Below are 18,145 nucleotides of genomic sequence, written 5' to 3'. Positions count from 1 at the left end.
TAGAATAGCGGTCTCCAGATATACATAGAAGGATATAAGTATGGAAAAACTGTCTCCAAAGGACATATGTATAGAAAAGCTATCTCCAGACGGACATATGTGTAGAATAGCTGTCTCCAGACGGACATATGTATAGAATAGCTGTTTCCAGACGGACACATGTATATAATAGCTGTTTCCAGACGGATATATGTATAGAATAGCTGTTTCCAGACGAACATATAGAATAGCTGTCTACAGACGGATATATGTGTAGAATAGCTGTCTCCAGACGGACATATGTGTAGAATAGCTGTCAGTCCAGACGGACATATGTATAAAATAACGGTCTCAAGACGGACATATGTATAGAATAGCGCTCTCCAGACGGACATGTGTATAGAATAGCTGTCTCAAGACGGACATATGTATATAAAAGCTGCCCCCAGTGTGGAATAGCTGTCTCCAAAGGTGCAAATTAGTCTCTTGAGGGGAAATGTATAGCATAGCTGTCTCCAGACGAACATGTATATTAAAGTAGTCTCCAGAGGAACACGTGTGTAGCAAAGTTGTCCCCAGAGGTACAAATTAAATGTGTGGCTTAACTATCTCAAGAGGGCAAAACTTGTAGCATAGCATAGCTCTACTCAGGACATATGAGTAGCACAGTTTTTCTGGGTGGGTCTTTTCACCACCGCACACCACCGACCACCGCCGAACACCCCAAAAACCAACAACCACTAAGAAAAACTGTGATATTATACAATAAAACGATAAAATAAATTAAATTACATATATTTTAATCAATTTTTAGATTTTTATGGGCATCATTTTATGCTAAAATCGATAATCAATATATAAGGAAAAACATCTCCGGATTTATCACTTTCCGGCTTACAATTACATTTATGTGCGTTATAAAATTCACGTATTTTCATAATTAGACTTGTAAACAATTCAAGTATCCTCGTTCTCTTTTCATGGGTTATATTTTGATATTTGTCTCTTTTCTTATTATTGGTACAACTATTTAAAAAAAAAATGGAAACAAAATATATTAGAGGTGTCCATGAGGGTCTGCGGAGTTAAAAAAAGTGGGGTGCTATAGACTCTTCTTTTCTGTTATCTCATCTGTAGATATTTGGACTCTTAGCCTTCTAATTTGATGAATTGATAACTTAAATATTACATTTAAGTACCATTTATAACGATAAAAGTCGAAATAAAAAACTTTTGGGGTGTTCGGTGGTGAAAAGACCTACCGCAGTTTTTCTTAGCCAACAAATATGAAGCACAGTTGACTCAAAGGGGGATGTGTAGTTCAGCTGTTTCTAAAATTAGGCTAAAGATAAAATTATTGTAATATTGAGGTACTTTTATTTTACAGTACTTGATTTGTACTAAATATTTTGGTACAGAAATAATACAATATTCCATGTTTGAAAATCATATTTTTAATGAGACAATGACAGCTACCCATCAAGGTTCAAATGAGGTTCTCATTGGCAATCATATCACAACTATTTATATAGAACAAATAAAAATCCTTATTATTATAAACCGAACTAGATACCATTGAGATGGGAGCCATCTCTGTGGTCTCCACTGTCAATAACGTGGGGTAAATAAGTTGTATGGATAATCTGATATGAAGCATTATTTGAAGTTATTACATAGTCTCATGTGTGATTTTATTCAAATTTGTTATAGCGATGGACAGAACAACAGACAGACAGACCTTTGACCTAGGAAGTTGTACATACATCCTGACATATCCTCTGGTGTTGGTTAAAATGGATGTCAAGTATAAAATTTGAAATCATAACAGTTCTCAAGATATAGAGCGGACACGATCTTCACCACAGGACACAGGGTTGTCAACTGAAACCAAAGTTGTTTTACCTTGACCTTTGACCTAGGAAGTTGTACATACATCATGACACGCCTTCTGGTGGTGGTTAATAAACATGTAAAATATAAAGAATGAAATTATAACGGTTCTCTAGATATGGAGCGAATACAAGTTAAAGTGTTACAGACGGGCGGACAGACGGGTGGACAGACGGATGGACAGACGGATGGACGGACTGATCACTATAGGGCGACCCGCCTCAGCTGGGCCCTTATTATATATTCACTTGCACTACCATTTTCTATGTTCAGTGGACCATAAATTGGAATTTAAACTCTAATTTGTCATTAAAATTAGAATGATCATATGATAGGGAACATGTGTATCAAGTTTCAAGTTGATATGACTTGAACTTCATCAAACACTACCTTGAAAAAAACCTTTAACTTTATGCTGGACAAATGGAAGAACAAGCAGACAGAGGAATGCAGGGATGCAGAGACAGAAATACACAATGCCCCTAAGTATGGCATAATAATTTCTTTATTTAAATTGCAGTCAAAGACAAATATCTGAATCAAACTAATTTCAATGAACATACATGGTATTTTTACAAATTTATTTAATAAATACAAATTTGACATACTTTTTCACAGTAAAAATAAGTTTGAACTATTGAATACAAATATAAGGAAATTTGAAATATCATATATATATATTATACTTACTAACACCTGTACATGAAATATCACAGATTTTCATTATTTTTTTACTGTTTTAAATAGAAAGTGTTTATATTCCAAGCAGGTACACATAAAGAGATTCAGGATTTTGAAATAAAGGGTTGGGGGTGGGAGTTGCCCCTTGGTAAGTTGGACTTCCAAGAATCTATGCATTAAACATAAATGAAGCTCGATAATTGGGGCCTGGGAACCCTACCCATCCTAAATCTGCTTCTGCCAAACACTCACATTGTTATATGAAAATCATTCACACAGTTTTATATCTACAATGGAAATATAAGACTTATACTGAATTGTATGGTTATAAGAAAAAGAATATGACTAGTTGAAAAAAATGTTCAATAAATAAGTACATAAATGTTTTATATGGTAGAAAAAGCAAATTACACATGATACTCAATATAATCACTTGAAGTTTAAACCATTGTACAAATGTTGTATCTTTTCTCTTTTAGAGCTGTGATATGATAATAACTAAAATTCAGACAAACATATTTAAAACAAGATATGTATAAGATCCATATTTTATGACTTTGATTTACAAACACATGATGGACCAGCATATAACTATTCTGCCAAATTGTCAATGCAACCAGAGTATTAACCAGAAGATAAACAATAGATATAGGAAGATGTGGTGTGAGTGCCAATGAGACAACTCTCCATCCAAATAACAATTTAAAAATTAAACCATTATAGGTTAAAGTACGGCCTTCAACACGGAGCCTTGGCTCACACCGAACAACAAGCTATAAAGGGCCCCAAAATTACTAGTGTAAAACCATTCAAACGGGAAAACCAACGGTCTAATAGCTTGGTTCTGTCTGTCACTTAAAGTAAAAATCTGACACATATTTTTCATGCCTCGCATAATGTAGAATCTGGAATGTTTTGAAATTCTTGGTAATAAGGTCACTTCTTTCATCTTTTGCGTCTCTGTAATAAAAAATAAAAAAATGTTGTGGTTAAAAAGATTAAATAATTTCCTTAAAAAAAACTGTCACATAAATCACTTCTTTGTACTTTCATTTGGCAAGATATCTTTAATTAGTAAAATAAAATTGAGAAAGGAAATGGTGAATGTGTCAAAGCGACAACCACCCGACCATAGAGCAGACAACAGCCAAATGCCACCAATGGGTCTTCAATGTAGCGAGAATTCCCTCAACCGTAGTTAAACTTTTTCTCATTTCCTTGATGCTGTATAATTGCTGTCTCAGTGCATTATACCCTATTCCACCTTTTATCGAATTTGTTCGTCGCCACAAACTTTCCCAGATGTATGAAAAAATGTACATGTTCAAGGATGATTGATTTCATGATTTCTGCATACAAGCTAATAGAATTCTTTTTCATCATTTAACATTTCGTTGATGGTTCACCAACACTTATATACAATATCAAGACAGATTTGTATCCCACAAATAATAATAAATCCAAAGTACACATTTCTGTAAAATGAGGAAAAGGAACAATCACCAAAATTAGGGAGACTATTAACCCTTAGACTGCTACGCGCGACTATTGTCGTTCCGATAAGACAGTCCGCTACTGCTACTCGCGACTATAGTCGTTTTCCGTAACTCGTTTGTTTACACAGTTACCATGGAATGGGCGGAGTCAATATTCATGAGATTGCGGCAGTTTCGACTTGTATGGATTCTGATTGGTTAAAATCTGTGTTCTTTCGAATGTCTCTTTACTTTTAATGAGGTATAAGCGATAAACCGAAAGTGAAAATTTTTGATGAAAAAAGTGACAAAATGGCGGACATTATTTGGAGAAATGGCCAACACGTTCAGAAGTATTCCAATGATAACGATTCAACAGTGGCGGCCGATTAAAAGGATTTGAACGAGAACCGAAGATATAATAGACAGAAATAGAAACATTCTATCAAAACTGCAAACAGGAGACTTTTAAAGCGAGAATTACGGGGATTCCCAGACCTTGTTCAAAATGGATGACATGAAACCGGATTTGCGATTTTTATCATTTCGCCTTTCAAATGTGAATCAATATTGACTCACATCAATAGACCCGAACTTTAAGTTTGTCAAGATTATATATTGATGAAAGCTTTAACAATGAACTTGTCGTATAAATATATTTGTACATGAAAGTAAAAGTCGGCGCAGTGAAAGTTGGAGGGAAATACCGGAAAATATTTGCATAAAAAAGGCCGTTGGTCTGAGAAGAAACTTTTATTTTTTGATAATCACAATGGAACTTAGTTCTTAAAAGAGATTTTTAACTATATTGGTTCAGTTCTGAAGTCATGGATACTTTTACATTGATGGATTCGTTAATAAAACATGAAAACATAAGTTTACCTTTGTTTACCTCTATTCACACCTGTACAGGTAAAAAATGACCAGAGACTCACACAAAAATAAAATAAATAAAAAATACAGAATCTAACAATACTTTTTTTATATAACTTTTATTGATGAATATTCAATATTTACAAAGATACAGCAATTGTAAGTGAACATGTTTATTTCATCAGTGATTAAAATTTTACTCAGCATTACACAAAAGTACAATAGAAATCAATGCAGCAGTCTAAGGGTTAAATTTTTTTTTTTTTGCTTTTCATTTTCACGGTTACATATACGGTTACCTGTATATAGTTGTTAATGTTTGTGTCATTTTAGTCTTTTGTGGATAGTTGTCTCATTGGCAATAATACCACATCTTCTTTTTTATATTAACCACTACGAACCTTAATAAACTGTGGTATAAGCTCACATGAATCTTAGCATCTTTCATTAATATTAACTCTGATTCACAAATACTTACTCTACAATATTTTCCTGTATAATATTTACGACATGTGCAATAGTTTGTTGAGGTACACAGACTGCCATATCCACACGGAGGGTAACATGAGGCTAAAAATAGATACAAATATAACAGACTTTAAAAAAGCGTTATGTGGGAGTGAAAGTTTGAGTGAAAGAGGCAATTGTTAAATTGAGAAATTATTGATTTAAATAGAAGAGTTCAATATTCCCACAAAAGTAAATGTTGAATCCCAAATTCCCAAAAATTAAACACTATTTCCCTGATCCAAAAATAAAAATTCCTAGATTCCCAAGTCCAAATTAGTGTAAATTTGGAAATTCCCTGCAAAAATAAAGACCAATTCAGACATCCCGTAAAAAGATTCTTCTGTCCCTCTCTTTTATACTTTTTTTGGAATTGAGGGTAAAAGAATACAGCAGCATTTAATGAGTTTTGATTAATTAATGTACTGTCAATACTAATTTTATGCATTGTAAATTGCCTTTTCAGAAACTATATAGATAAAGAACTATGGGTAATCTCATAACGTTACATCATTGGTTGAAATTCCATTGTTTAGCACATTTTTAACCAATCACAATGTTTTGGTGTACGCTTTTGAAAATATAACCCAGGATGCATTAGATTCTGAAACAGAGAATTGCTTAAGTGGTATATCCATAAAAGCTGAATAGCTCACAATTTATATCCGTTTTCATTAAAAATTCCCCATATCCAATCAAATAAGTAGATTTGCCAAACTGACTGAATAAAGTAACATTTATTTTTAGTGCAATATAGTCTGACAGTTATTTTTTTGCAATTAAAACCTGTGTGCTGCCCACTGTTGGTGATTTAGGTTATATATATGTATATAACTCTGGTTCTTAAATTTTAACATTTACCAATATTTGGAGGTAATTTCATTTTTATCATCATAATATATGTAATCTTTTTAAGAAATAGTTGGGGTTATAAATAACACAGGTTATGATTATTTGTTGAAATTCAAAACAATCTGAATATGTTATGTTTTTAGAATATATTAAATTCTTTGCTCATTGTTGAAGGCTGTACAGTGACCTATAGCTGTTAATTTCTATGTCATTTTGGTCTCTTGTGGACAGTTGTTTCATTGGCAATCATACCACATCTACTTTTTTTATATAAAATTATGTAGAATGTTTTACCAGCTGCTATCTACTTACGAAATTGACAAAATGGTCCCCAGTACTCCGGTGGACAGCGACATCTATTAGGTAAATAACAATAACCACCATTTTGACAACCAAGATGACATGTAGCTAAAATGAAATTTGAATCTTCAGGTACTTCAAAATAAGTTCTCCGTAAAGTTTAGTTATCGTTGAATGCTTTAGGTCACTTTTTCTTGTTGAAAATATTATATAGAATTCTACTGGTGATTCTGTAAAGTAACAATAAATGTAAAGATAAGTACTGAATAAAAGAGTAGTTTTCAGTGACAATCTTGTTTCACAAGTAACAACTTCAATACTGAACACATTTTCTCTGATATAGACTGTTTCTATGAAATTTAAAAATCACACAATTCTAAAAAACTTACGTCGTCTGCAATATTTGCCTTCCCATCCTGCCCTGCAAACACATGCTCCAGGTCCAACACATCTCCCACCATTCTGACACATATTTTTCAAGCAATATTCTGTAAGATAAATGTACATAATACATGTACATGATTGTACAGTGATCACAAATAAGCAACTTTTAATGGCAAATACAATAAAAATCAAATATTTTATTAATTTAATCAGGATCCCACAGAGGGAATTTACAATTAACAATAGTGATAGTATAAGCAACAAACATGAGACATTGAACAGTATGTAACGTGACAGATAATATAATAGACATATGAACATAGCATTAAAAACAAATTTACATTAAAAGTACTCTTGACTATTTTTTTCTCCCTTCCGTCCTAATTACCATTATCATTTCTATATCAAGCAGTGCACAAATAAAAAATAAATAAAAATATTGATAATAAAGTTAGAACAAACTTCAATTATCATCTAAATAGATGGAAAATTTTATCATCTGCAGTAGACACTAAGGGACAGTATTCTGTAGCAGGAAAATGTGGAGTGATAAATTTCTGAAAGCACATGACACTGTATATCTGACTTACATAAACCCTGAAATCAAATTTCAGAAATCCTTGAAATGAAGTTCCTTAGAAAAATGTGACGAAAAAAATTTATGGGACAGAAGGACACACAAACCAACTCACAAACAGATGGATGAATGGACTTACAGATAAACAGACAGAGGAAAAACAGTATACCTCCAGCTTTTATAAGTCGTGTTATAATAAGTTTACCTTGCTATGATTACACATACCAAATATCCTTACAACAGCAGTCACCATGGTTACAATACTTACTTAACTGACATTGTAATCCTGCAAACCCTGGGCGACACTGACACTGGTTCCCTGCTGTACAGTAACCACCATTTTCACAAGAAGGATAACAGAATGCTGAAATAAATTTAATTGTAAGTGTCAGTGCTTTTTAAGGACATTGGAAAAAATATTAAAAAAAAAAACACACACAAAAATACCAGACAGAAACAATTTCTACAAATAAGTTGGTTTCTGTTAATTTTTCTGCACTTCTGTTTTTAAATCCTGAATAATTCTGCACTTATTTTCAGCTGCTCTTCCAAAGTTACATTAAAGGGGGTCTCATTGGGGAGTTCTGATCCCAGGTACCGCTTACTGTTTTGTCAGATTCCTGTATCCCGCTTACACTATGTACGTAAGCAATTCTCATTTTTATGTAATTGTCCATGTCCTGCTAGACTACATTTCCTATTTTCACGGATCAATAATTTGACTTTCACGTGTCACCCTTCAATCAATCATTTGGAATTTGCACACCTGTTCTTTTGTATTTCATCTTTTAAACAAGAATGTGTCCATTGAACATGGATGCCGTATTCACACTATCATTTTCTGTTTTCAGTAGACTGTGAAATAAGGGTCAGCTCTAATTTGGCATTAAAATTAGAAATTATTTTATCGACTCTTATTAAACGAAAAATGTTAACATTTGCAGAGATTTTTCAACTCAAAATAAACATGTTAATGGGAAAAACAAACCATTTTCACACTGACGGCCATGGTATCCCATGGGACAGTAACAAACCCCTGGACGGACACACACACCTCCATTAATACAATCTGGTTCACACACAGCTTGTTCACAAAAGACTCCTTTGAACTGTTCCGTACACCGACATCGGTTAAATCCAACACAAGTTCCACCATTCAGACACGTGATAGAACAAGATTCTGGGAAAAATATAAATACAACAGACAGTTTTTTATGAGAATGACAATTTTAGGCTGATTTCTTACTAAATTACTAGTGCAGTTTTTTTTGTACTTCATTTAACTTTTAAATTTTCTGTTTTTATTGAGTTTTACATATTCCAACAAAATCCTTGAAACTAGTATCCAAATATAATAAGGAATCAACATTTTATCTAGCTTTATCTTGAATTGATATCTCTATATCATATCTATGACCACAATTTATAACATAAATTACATGACCCCTGAACTCACCTATTTCACATCTATGACCTCTGTAGCCAGATAAACAGGCACACAAGTTTTTACCAAGACAGGATCCACCATTAGCACATCCAAGCGGACATAACTCTGTTAAAACAAAAAATCAAATCAAAATTTAATGATAGACAAAACAAAACACCTTTTTCTTTGAATGAAAACAACTTCTTTAAGATGGTAAAAAAACCTTTGTAAAATCAGACTAAGATATAATTAAGACATAATATAATCAAGACATGACTGCTAATTACAACCATGATTAAATTAGAAATTTAACCAAATAAGCTTAAAGCACATTGCAATAAAAATATATTCAGATTTTCACAAAAACAAAATATATGTACATACCATTAAAAAATTTAAAACTAGTACTAATTACATATGAAAGGATTTTGCTTTTCAATTTTACTTTTTAAAGCTTCTCTAAAAATACTTTGAAATGTTCTTCATAAAGATATAATAAAAATTAACTGACTGCAGAATTTTAAATTGGTACATTTTGCTCAGATCCAATGATAATTCAGGATATATAAAGCTGAAATATTCTTTGTGACCAGCGATCTGGGTCATAAAACTTTACTTGTATATATTTGTACTGAAAACAAACAAATTTAGCACTGTAAATTCAGAAATTATTGCATGCATTTATTCTTGCGACTTTATCATTTTACACTTAAATGCGATTTTAATTTTTATCATTTAGATAAAAATCTCTGGTTTTATTTAAATAAAATATTTCAAAATGTGAGTTCAAATTATTGCATTTACAATTTGCGTTTGTATTTTCTGCAATAATAAAAACCTCGCAATAATTTCTGAATTTACAGTTCTTTGATCCTTGGAAATATGAGCCTGAGTATGAAAATCATACCACAAATGTTTATGATGGCAAGCTTAAGGAAGTTCACTTGTCAGATTTTAGGATTTTTGTCAGATTTTCAGAATCCGCTGGTTAAATGTCTTTAAAAAAATCGCCCATTGACCCCCTTTTTTCTTTTTATAAATCTTTACATTTATAATGATAAGCCATCTGAAAAAGTCTTTTGAGGACTTGAACTTGTCCATGATAAAGCTATGAAAAGTCTAGAGAGAATATTTTCCTGCCAAAATTTCAACCGCTTATATCTCGAAAACAAGCACATTGACCTACATGTTTTGTTTGCTCTTTTGATTTCTTTATTAATCCCCTGTCAATATAAACTAGTGTTTTGAAAAGCTAATTATTTTGAAACTGAAAAGTGAACTCCCTTAAGTACATTATGTTATTATTTACTGTTAAATCTTTAACTTGCCTGTTTCACAATACTGGCCTGTGTATCCAGGGGGACAAAAACACTTGTCTGGTTGGTAACAGAAGCCCCTATTCTGACACTGGATTCTACATATTGCTAGAAACAAAACAAAAAAAGAGATGTTATAGTTTCAATTAGTTTAAACATATTTTATTTGCGTAAATGTGCAAAAGGGATGAGACACAAGTTGATCAAACTTATATAGTCTTCTCCCAAAGTTATTGTTTCAATCAACAATTGTTAAATTTAAAAACCATTCATACTTGTAAATACTATGGATTTATCTATTTCATGTATTGAAGAAAATTATATTTTCCTAGAGATTTGATTTCATAATTTTGCTAGTAATTGCAATAAAGCATTATGGAAATTTTGTACCTCTTTAAGGTGGTACCTAACACTAGAGGGAGATAACTGTATAATTAATGATAAAATTAGTGTTTGTCAAACTGCTACATGACCAGTGTAATTTTTCTGATAAAAGGCTTGGTTCAAATTTTTTGATTTTTTTATATTTTTGTTAAAGGGTCAAAGTAAATACTTTGTCAACATTTTATGAAAATTAAACAAGCCAAATTAATTTTAGTGAAAGTTTTGGGTACCACCTCAAATATTTTAATTTCTGGTTCACCTTCACCCATAAAATTCAATAAAATGGGTATCCCTGGTAAAATATTGAAATAAAGAAATACATGCATTACATTAGAACTAAGTCAAACATTTTAACAGCAATTTGCTCAAAAAATTTAACACCAATATTTTAATATGAAATACCTTGACTACATCCTGGTCCTTGGTAACCATGACGACATTCACAAACACCTGGCTGAGTGCAAATCTTCCCCTCTTTACATGGAGGGAAACAGAATGCTGAAAATTTCAATACAAAGCATCAGTTAAATAGTTGTATAAATAGACTTACTGTAGAAGATTTAAAAATGAAATATTATAATCTTGTAATTTAGTTTTACTCATATTTTTTTCTTTCATAGCTATAGCTGAGCAAATCCCTGCAATTATGTATGTAATACAAACAATCCTTTACCAGTTTGGTAATGTTGAAAGAAGAATGTATATAAAGAGGGGGATATGACCTACTCCAGGATCGGGTGTTTTTAAGCCCAGGATTTCAAGATTAACCCTTTCCGGATCCGGGAATTATTTTTTTTTAAATTTTGGGATGTCAGGATTTGAAATTATTTAAATTCGGAACCTCTGGACTTCTTGTTTTTAAGCCTGGGATTTCGGAATTAGGACCCCTCCGACCCCCCATATGGCCCTCTCCCCCCCTCTTTAAAGGTGCTTTGAATTTACACAATAAAAGGATAACATCCTTATGCAATAATAACTGTCAGATATGAGTAACAATACGTTTGAAATAGTTCTCTTATTTTTGCACTGGTGTTTTTAATGTCTTGCTATTTAATGCAAAACAGTATATTCAGAATCAGAAACATATTTTATCAAAAGATAGTGAACAAACAAAATTGATACCTTGGTTTATTTTTAGTTCTGCTAAAACTACATGAAAATTGCCATTTTCAAGCAAAATTGTCAATTTTTACTTGTTTATTTTATCACAAGCCAATTGACTTATTGTTCGTATCTCTGTAATTTTTATAACCACGACTTTCAGACATGAGCATAATTTATCAAAATGTCACAATCATGTCTAAGGAAAAGTTATTGGTGGACCTCACACGAAATGAAGTTTTTGTCTAAGTGTTGGGGAAAATAACCAGCAACAGATTATCTGGTTTTCGGCAAAAGGTTCACATTGTGGCTCCCTGCTGAATTTTTAATTTGTCAATGAGAAAAACCGAAAAATCCAAAAATGCAGGTCATTCAAACTCACCTTGACACATAGTACCATTGCCTATGTAACCATAGGGACAGTTACCACAGTGATATCCAGGATAATCCAAACTCTCCTCACAACTTACAAGGTCTGAGCACATTGTTTCTTGACAAGCTTTCTCATCTATTAAAATAACGTATCAAATTCAATTATCATAAAAAAAATCATACCTGGTGAGATGCCATATTTTTGTGGAATGAGAAAAACTTTGTAGATATTTGATTTATTGGTTTTAAAAATGTCTGTCATTTCTATAGTATAAAAGGGGAATAACTCTAAAACTTACCATTTCTATAACACTTTTCACCATTACCATAATAATATTTTGGACAAGCACCACAGACAAAGCCTTGATAAGGACTGTTCAGGTCTTTACACATTACACCAGGGAAACATGGTTGTGAGGCACAAGTCTTTCTACCTGAAAAATACAAAGCATTGGAGTTTCAGATACTATTGCAATGTTTTAATGGATGTGAAAGTATTAGGTTTGCAATAATTAAACTGGCATATTTTATAATTTCAATGTGATTTTCCTTCCAAAAATTTCTTCAACTTTTACCTGAGTGTTCTTACAGTGATATGCAATAATAAATGCTCACATTAATTTCATAATTAACTTAAGGTGGTACCTAACACTACAGGGAGATAACTCTGTAAAGTCAGCTATACGTTTTAATTTCGTTGTGTTGTAAAAGGAATAGTAAGCTTCTCAATGATCAAAATTGGTGTTTGTTAAACTACTATATAACCAGTGTAATTTTTCTGACAAAATGGTCGGTTTAAAATTTTTGAAATTTTTATATTTTTGTTACAGGGTCAAAGTTAATACATTGTCAAAATTTTATGAAAATTAAACAAGCCAAATTAATTTTAGTGAAAGTCACTGTGCTTAAACGGCCGTGGGTAACTTAAGTTACCCACAGCCCAAGATGGAGCCGCCGGGCTTCGGTTAGGAAGTTCGCTCATATATAATTACAATACCATGCATACAAAAGAATTGTTCAGTAATTAAAAAGTTATATAAATCTTTTAGGGAAACTTTGCAATGTAAAACGTGGTTTGTTACTACAAAATAAACGATTACAGCACGATTTTCCAAAACACTTATGATGTCCGTAACTTCAAAACAACTAGTCCGTAACTTTTTTTCTTGTACCAATAGGGATGTCCGTAACTTTAGCATGATGTCGGTAACTTTCAAAGAATCTTTATTCGTAGATGTATTTATAAAAAAAAGAAATGATTAATAATAAAAATATCGAACTCCTAGGAATATTCAAACGTGAAGTCCTTTATAGAATGGCAAAGCCAAAAGCTCAAGTTAACACACCAAACGAATGGAAAACAACGCTCATATTCCTGCCTTGGTACAGGCATTAAAAAGTAAAATTACAAAAAAACTGAACTCTGAAGAAAATTCAAAAAGGAAAGTCCCTTATAAAATGGAAAAATCCAAAGCTCAACCGAATGGATAACAACTGCCATTTTCCTGACTTGGTACAGGCATTTTCTTATGTAGAAAATTGTACGGCAAAATTAATGCATCTTACATTCTACTGGCTTTATAGATTGTTAACTGCTTAAGTTTTAGATGATAAATCATGACATGCAGGTTATAAATCTCACCATTTCCAACTGTAGAAATTACATTAATAGTGAACATATGAAAATTACCTTAGGAGAACAAGTTCGGAGGTCAATCCTTAGTAGAAATACATAGATGAATCAGTCCAAACCTCTCAAGAAGATGTGTATGATTTGATACCCGATCTTTTTAAATCCCTGAGGTCAATGAAACTTTTAGAATATTTTAAATCTACTTTTATTGCTATAATAAACTGAATCCTGTTCAACAATATAGCTTTCCATCTATTCCTAGATATTGGCACTTTTTTTTCTCACAATCAACAACCCATCACACTAGATATAGCGAAGAGACCATACTTTTTTGGCTAACAATTCAGAAATTATTTAAAGGAAAGGATATCAATTTTTCCGAGGCTATACGGACCAAGGACTCATCAGTGAACAATCTATAAAGCTAGAAGAATGTTAGATAAAGTTCGCCGTACCGTAAGATCCTGTTTTATCCCAGGAATATTTTTTTTAAAATTTAACGGAAAATCAGTGACACTCTGGTTTGCTTTTTCTCTTGTTTAGTTTGAAGCATATTGTTATTGTATAAATCTATGTAATAATATAAGGGGTTTGGTAGTGTTTATTGTCCTTTAAGTGTTGAAATTGTTAATTTTTACAATTTTGAAAAAAAGTTACCCACATCCGAAAATAAAGTTACGGACAGTCTGATTATTTTTGACTTATAAGTTACGGACATCTTATGCATTTTGCAAAAGTTGGCCTTGCGCTAAAATGAAGTTAAAATTAACAAATTTGAAGTGATGGTAAGTGATTTCTTTATTCAATAGTCCTATCAATATTTACATAGATCATGAAAAACGTTGCAAAAAGTAGATTTCGAATCAACTATCATCTCAACAAGTTTAGAGTTCGCCATCTTGGGCTGTGGGTAACTTAAGTTACCCACGGCCGTTTAAGCACAGTGAAAGTGTTGGGTACCACCTTAATGCTTATCTAAAATATATCCAAATTCTAAATTCTTTTGCTTGTAATTTTTACTCAGTAAAATTATGGAGATGTCTTTAATATCATTGAACAATAAAAATATCTAATATTTTATAACTTGAAAACAATATTATTTGTGAGGAACTATATATATACACAATCTATTCATTTCATGAATTTTAAAGACACAAAAAATAATTTATGTTATTATCAACTTGAAATATCTTCTCTTTTAATTAAAAAAAGCATTCCTACCTATGGTTAGAGGTATAGGGGGAGGGTTGAGATCTCACAAACACGTTTAACCCCGCCACATTTTTGCGCCTGTCCCAAGTCAGGAGCCTCTGGCCTTTGTAAGTCTTGTATTATTTTAATTTTAGTTTCTTGTGTACAATTTGGAAATTAGTATGGCGTTCATTATCACTGAACTAGTATATATTTGTTTAGGGGCCAGCTGAAGGACACCTCCGGGTGTGGGAATTTCTCGCTACATTGAAGACCTGTTGATGACCTTCTGCTGTTGTTTTTTTAAATTGGTCGGGTTGTTGTCTCTTTGACACATTCCCCATTTCCATTCTCAATTTTACTTTCTAGACTGTACTTTGACCTATAATGGTTTACTTTGATAAATTGTGACTTGGATGGAGAGTTGTCTCAATGGCACTCATACCATAACTTCTTGTATCTAAGCACTTTACTTTTATCAACCACTAAAAGCTGTCTAATATACCCAAACATACTTACAATTTACTCCATCGCCTTGGTAACCATCAAGACAACCACCACATGCATAAGATTCAGAAGTCTCTGTACATTGGACTCCAGGGAAACATGGGTCACTATGGCAACCATTTACTTTGGTCTCACACAATTTCCCTGGAATAAACAATAGTATTATAACTCTGCATAGACATTTCAACTTCACTGAATATTAGATAAGAAGGCAGCAAATTACAAGAGAATTTAATAAAAAAATAATTTTCTGTTCAGTAGATTGTGAAATCAGGGAAAAGACCTTGATTTGGCATTTTCTATGTTCAGTGGACCGTGAAAATGGGGTAAAATTTCTAATATGGCATTTAAATTAGAATGATCATATCATAGGGAACATGAATACTAAGTTTCAAGTTGAAAACTACCTTGACAAAAAACCTTTAACCTGAAGAGGAAAAACTGACAGACAAACAAACAGATTAAAAAGGGGACAAAAGCACAGCCCAAAAATCACAATGTTAATAGGAAGGCATACAAATAATAATGATTTTTTTTGTAGTGACTTTACCTGTGAAAGACGATGAACAACTACAGTTATAATCTGTTCTATTATTAGTCACAACTTGATTCTCACAAAGTCCACCATTTTGACAGGTACACTGTTTTACAAGTACCTATAATAAAATCATTTATACAACTGTCAAATTCCCTTACCGGTAATACAATATTTCTGTATGTTGTTTAGCAGTTTAATTCCATTTTTGAGGACATCATACAGAATAATAATTATATAGTAAGGTTCTATTCTGTGATTTATTTTAATCCATAAAATATTAGATTGAAAATATTTTTCATTCATTATTATTCTTAGGATAATATTTTTTTCTTGGGTTTTGAGGCTAATGGAAAACCACAAAGTAAAATTTTTGTGTATGCTTGTATGCAAACTATGGCAATTCCACAGAATGAAATATCCATGAATTTTTTTTTTTCTGAATCACTTTCATTAAAGGTTTAAGGGGTGTTTTAACCAAGCCATTTTTAAAAGGGGGTAACCAGGAATAAAGAGGGGGTTCTAACTGCATGTCCCCATTCAAATGCATTGATCCTCCAAAGAAAGGGGGTTTCACCCCTCCCACCCTGGATATGCCACTGGAATTTCGATAAGAATCTTATGAAAACTTACTGTTAAAACAAAAGTACTAGATGCCCCACAACTGTCGGTAACATTTATCACAAAATTATATCGTCCATCCCTCTTGGTTGGCTCAGATAACTGGACATGCCATGTGAATTCTCCTGATGTACTGACCATAGCGCCCTCTCCATTACTACCATAGTAGATATCCATGTTCTCTGGATCTCTGGCTGTGATATTAGTCTTTACTGTGTCTCCATTAATGACTGAAATAGTGGACTGGTCCTGCTCCAATAATGGAGAAAAATTGTCTGAAAATATAATCAACATAAAAGTGACCAATAGAAGTGCTGTTCCTTTGTTTTTTATGTGTTTTATGGCCCCACAACTAATATTCTTTCACTCTTGTCTGTCATTCCATCATTCCACAACAAACCATTATACAGACCTTTTTTTCTAAACGTCTTCAGATATTGGGGTGATTTTTGGTATGTGAGTTAACAATGATGAATAACAGATCAAATTTAAGTTCGTTCTGCGTATATTGATTTTGTGTCATGAATGGATACCCCCCATCCTTTTTTTTTGTATCATAACTTGTAAAAACATCCAAAGAATTATCTTTATGCATAATCAAGGTGAATTTCAATTGTAGAATTTGAATCCATTGCATTTAATTGATTGCTGAATAGAAAACATTCCTTCAGACAAAATGATATTTTATTCAATACTGAATTAATAGAAAATTTTCCTTCAGATAAAATTCGGCAAAATCAAGTAATGTGCACATGGATTATGTTGTCATTTCTATGCATAAAGTTTTGGAGATGGAGTTAAATTCAAACATTTACAACTTGCTCAGTCTTTAGTTTACAATGTTGTGTTTTGTGTACTGTTTGATTTCTTCTGGTCATTTTCTTTTTTTGCCATGATGTTGTCAGTTTGTGTTTGACGAATGAGTTTAAAAGAGGAGCTAAAGATACCAGAGGAACAGTCAAACTCATAAATCGAACATAAATTGACAACACCATGGATAAAAATGAAAAAGGCAAATAGAACACATGACATAACATAGAAAACTAAAGAATAAACAACATGAACCCCACCAAAAACTAGGGGTGATCTCAGATGCTCCGGAAGGGTAAGCAGATCCTGCTCAACATGTGGCACCCTTCTGTAAATGTCTTTTGCCTCCCATAAAGTATCAACAACTGGATTTGCCAATGGACATTCAGCAACCAAAAATCAATCAATCAACAAATAGATCCAATTTTTGCTTTAAAATTGTTACTCAATAATGTCTAAATGTCTAACTCTACCTGTTCTAGAAGACCATGTGTTTTTACTGTTACTTGTCAGGCACTGTAGACAGATATTCCTTGGACTGGTATCTTTATCTCTGTAACATCTTTTGTCTATGAAACAGGTACCAGTCTACAACAATAAATTTATTTCAATTCTATTTTCATTTAATAGAACAAAATGAAGATAATAATAATGACCAAAAGGAATGAATAAAAATAATGAACACTTACAGCTAATTTCCTAATGCATGTAGATCAAGACTTTGGTTAATT

At 32.3% G+C, this 18,145-nt stretch overlaps 1 protein-coding gene across 1 annotated transcript in view; it reads right to left on the bottom strand.

The window, feature by feature from the left end:
• Window positions 1-3,391: 3,391 nt before the first annotated feature.
• LOC134695201 (von Willebrand factor D and EGF domain-containing protein-like) overlaps window positions 3,392-18,145 on the bottom strand; it is a 68,694-nt gene continuing 53,940 nt past the window's right edge. The window contains exons 16-30 of the mRNA XM_063556411.1: window positions 17,888-18,002; window positions 16,617-16,879; window positions 15,999-16,104; window positions 15,461-15,592; window positions 12,417-12,551; window positions 12,128-12,253; window positions 11,047-11,142; window positions 10,273-10,368; window positions 8,975-9,070; window positions 8,573-8,698; window positions 7,787-7,882; window positions 6,947-7,045; window positions 6,570-6,665; window positions 5,377-5,468; window positions 3,392-3,510 (exon numbers count right to left, since the gene is read on the bottom strand). Of these exons, the coding sequence (XP_063412481.1) occupies window positions 3,496-3,510; window positions 5,377-5,468; window positions 6,570-6,665; window positions 6,947-7,045; window positions 7,787-7,882; window positions 8,573-8,698; window positions 8,975-9,070; window positions 10,273-10,368; window positions 11,047-11,142; window positions 12,128-12,253; window positions 12,417-12,551; window positions 15,461-15,592; window positions 15,999-16,104; window positions 16,617-16,879; window positions 17,888-18,002 (1,689 nt within the window). The 3' untranslated portion in view covers window positions 3,392-3,495. The remainder of the gene's footprint in view (window positions 3,511-5,376; window positions 5,469-6,569; window positions 6,666-6,946; window positions 7,046-7,786; window positions 7,883-8,572; window positions 8,699-8,974; window positions 9,071-10,272; window positions 10,369-11,046; window positions 11,143-12,127; window positions 12,254-12,416; window positions 12,552-15,460; window positions 15,593-15,998; window positions 16,105-16,616; window positions 16,880-17,887; window positions 18,003-18,145) is intronic.

Source organism: Mytilus trossulus, chromosome 13 (assembly GCF_036588685.1).
Source record: "Mytilus trossulus isolate FHL-02 chromosome 13, PNRI_Mtr1.1.1.hap1, whole genome shotgun sequence".
Taxonomy (NCBI): domain Eukaryota; kingdom Metazoa; phylum Mollusca; class Bivalvia; order Mytilida; family Mytilidae; genus Mytilus; species Mytilus trossulus.
The sequence above is the reverse complement of the archived record's forward strand: the minus strand, read 5'-3'. Positions and strand labels throughout refer to the sequence as shown.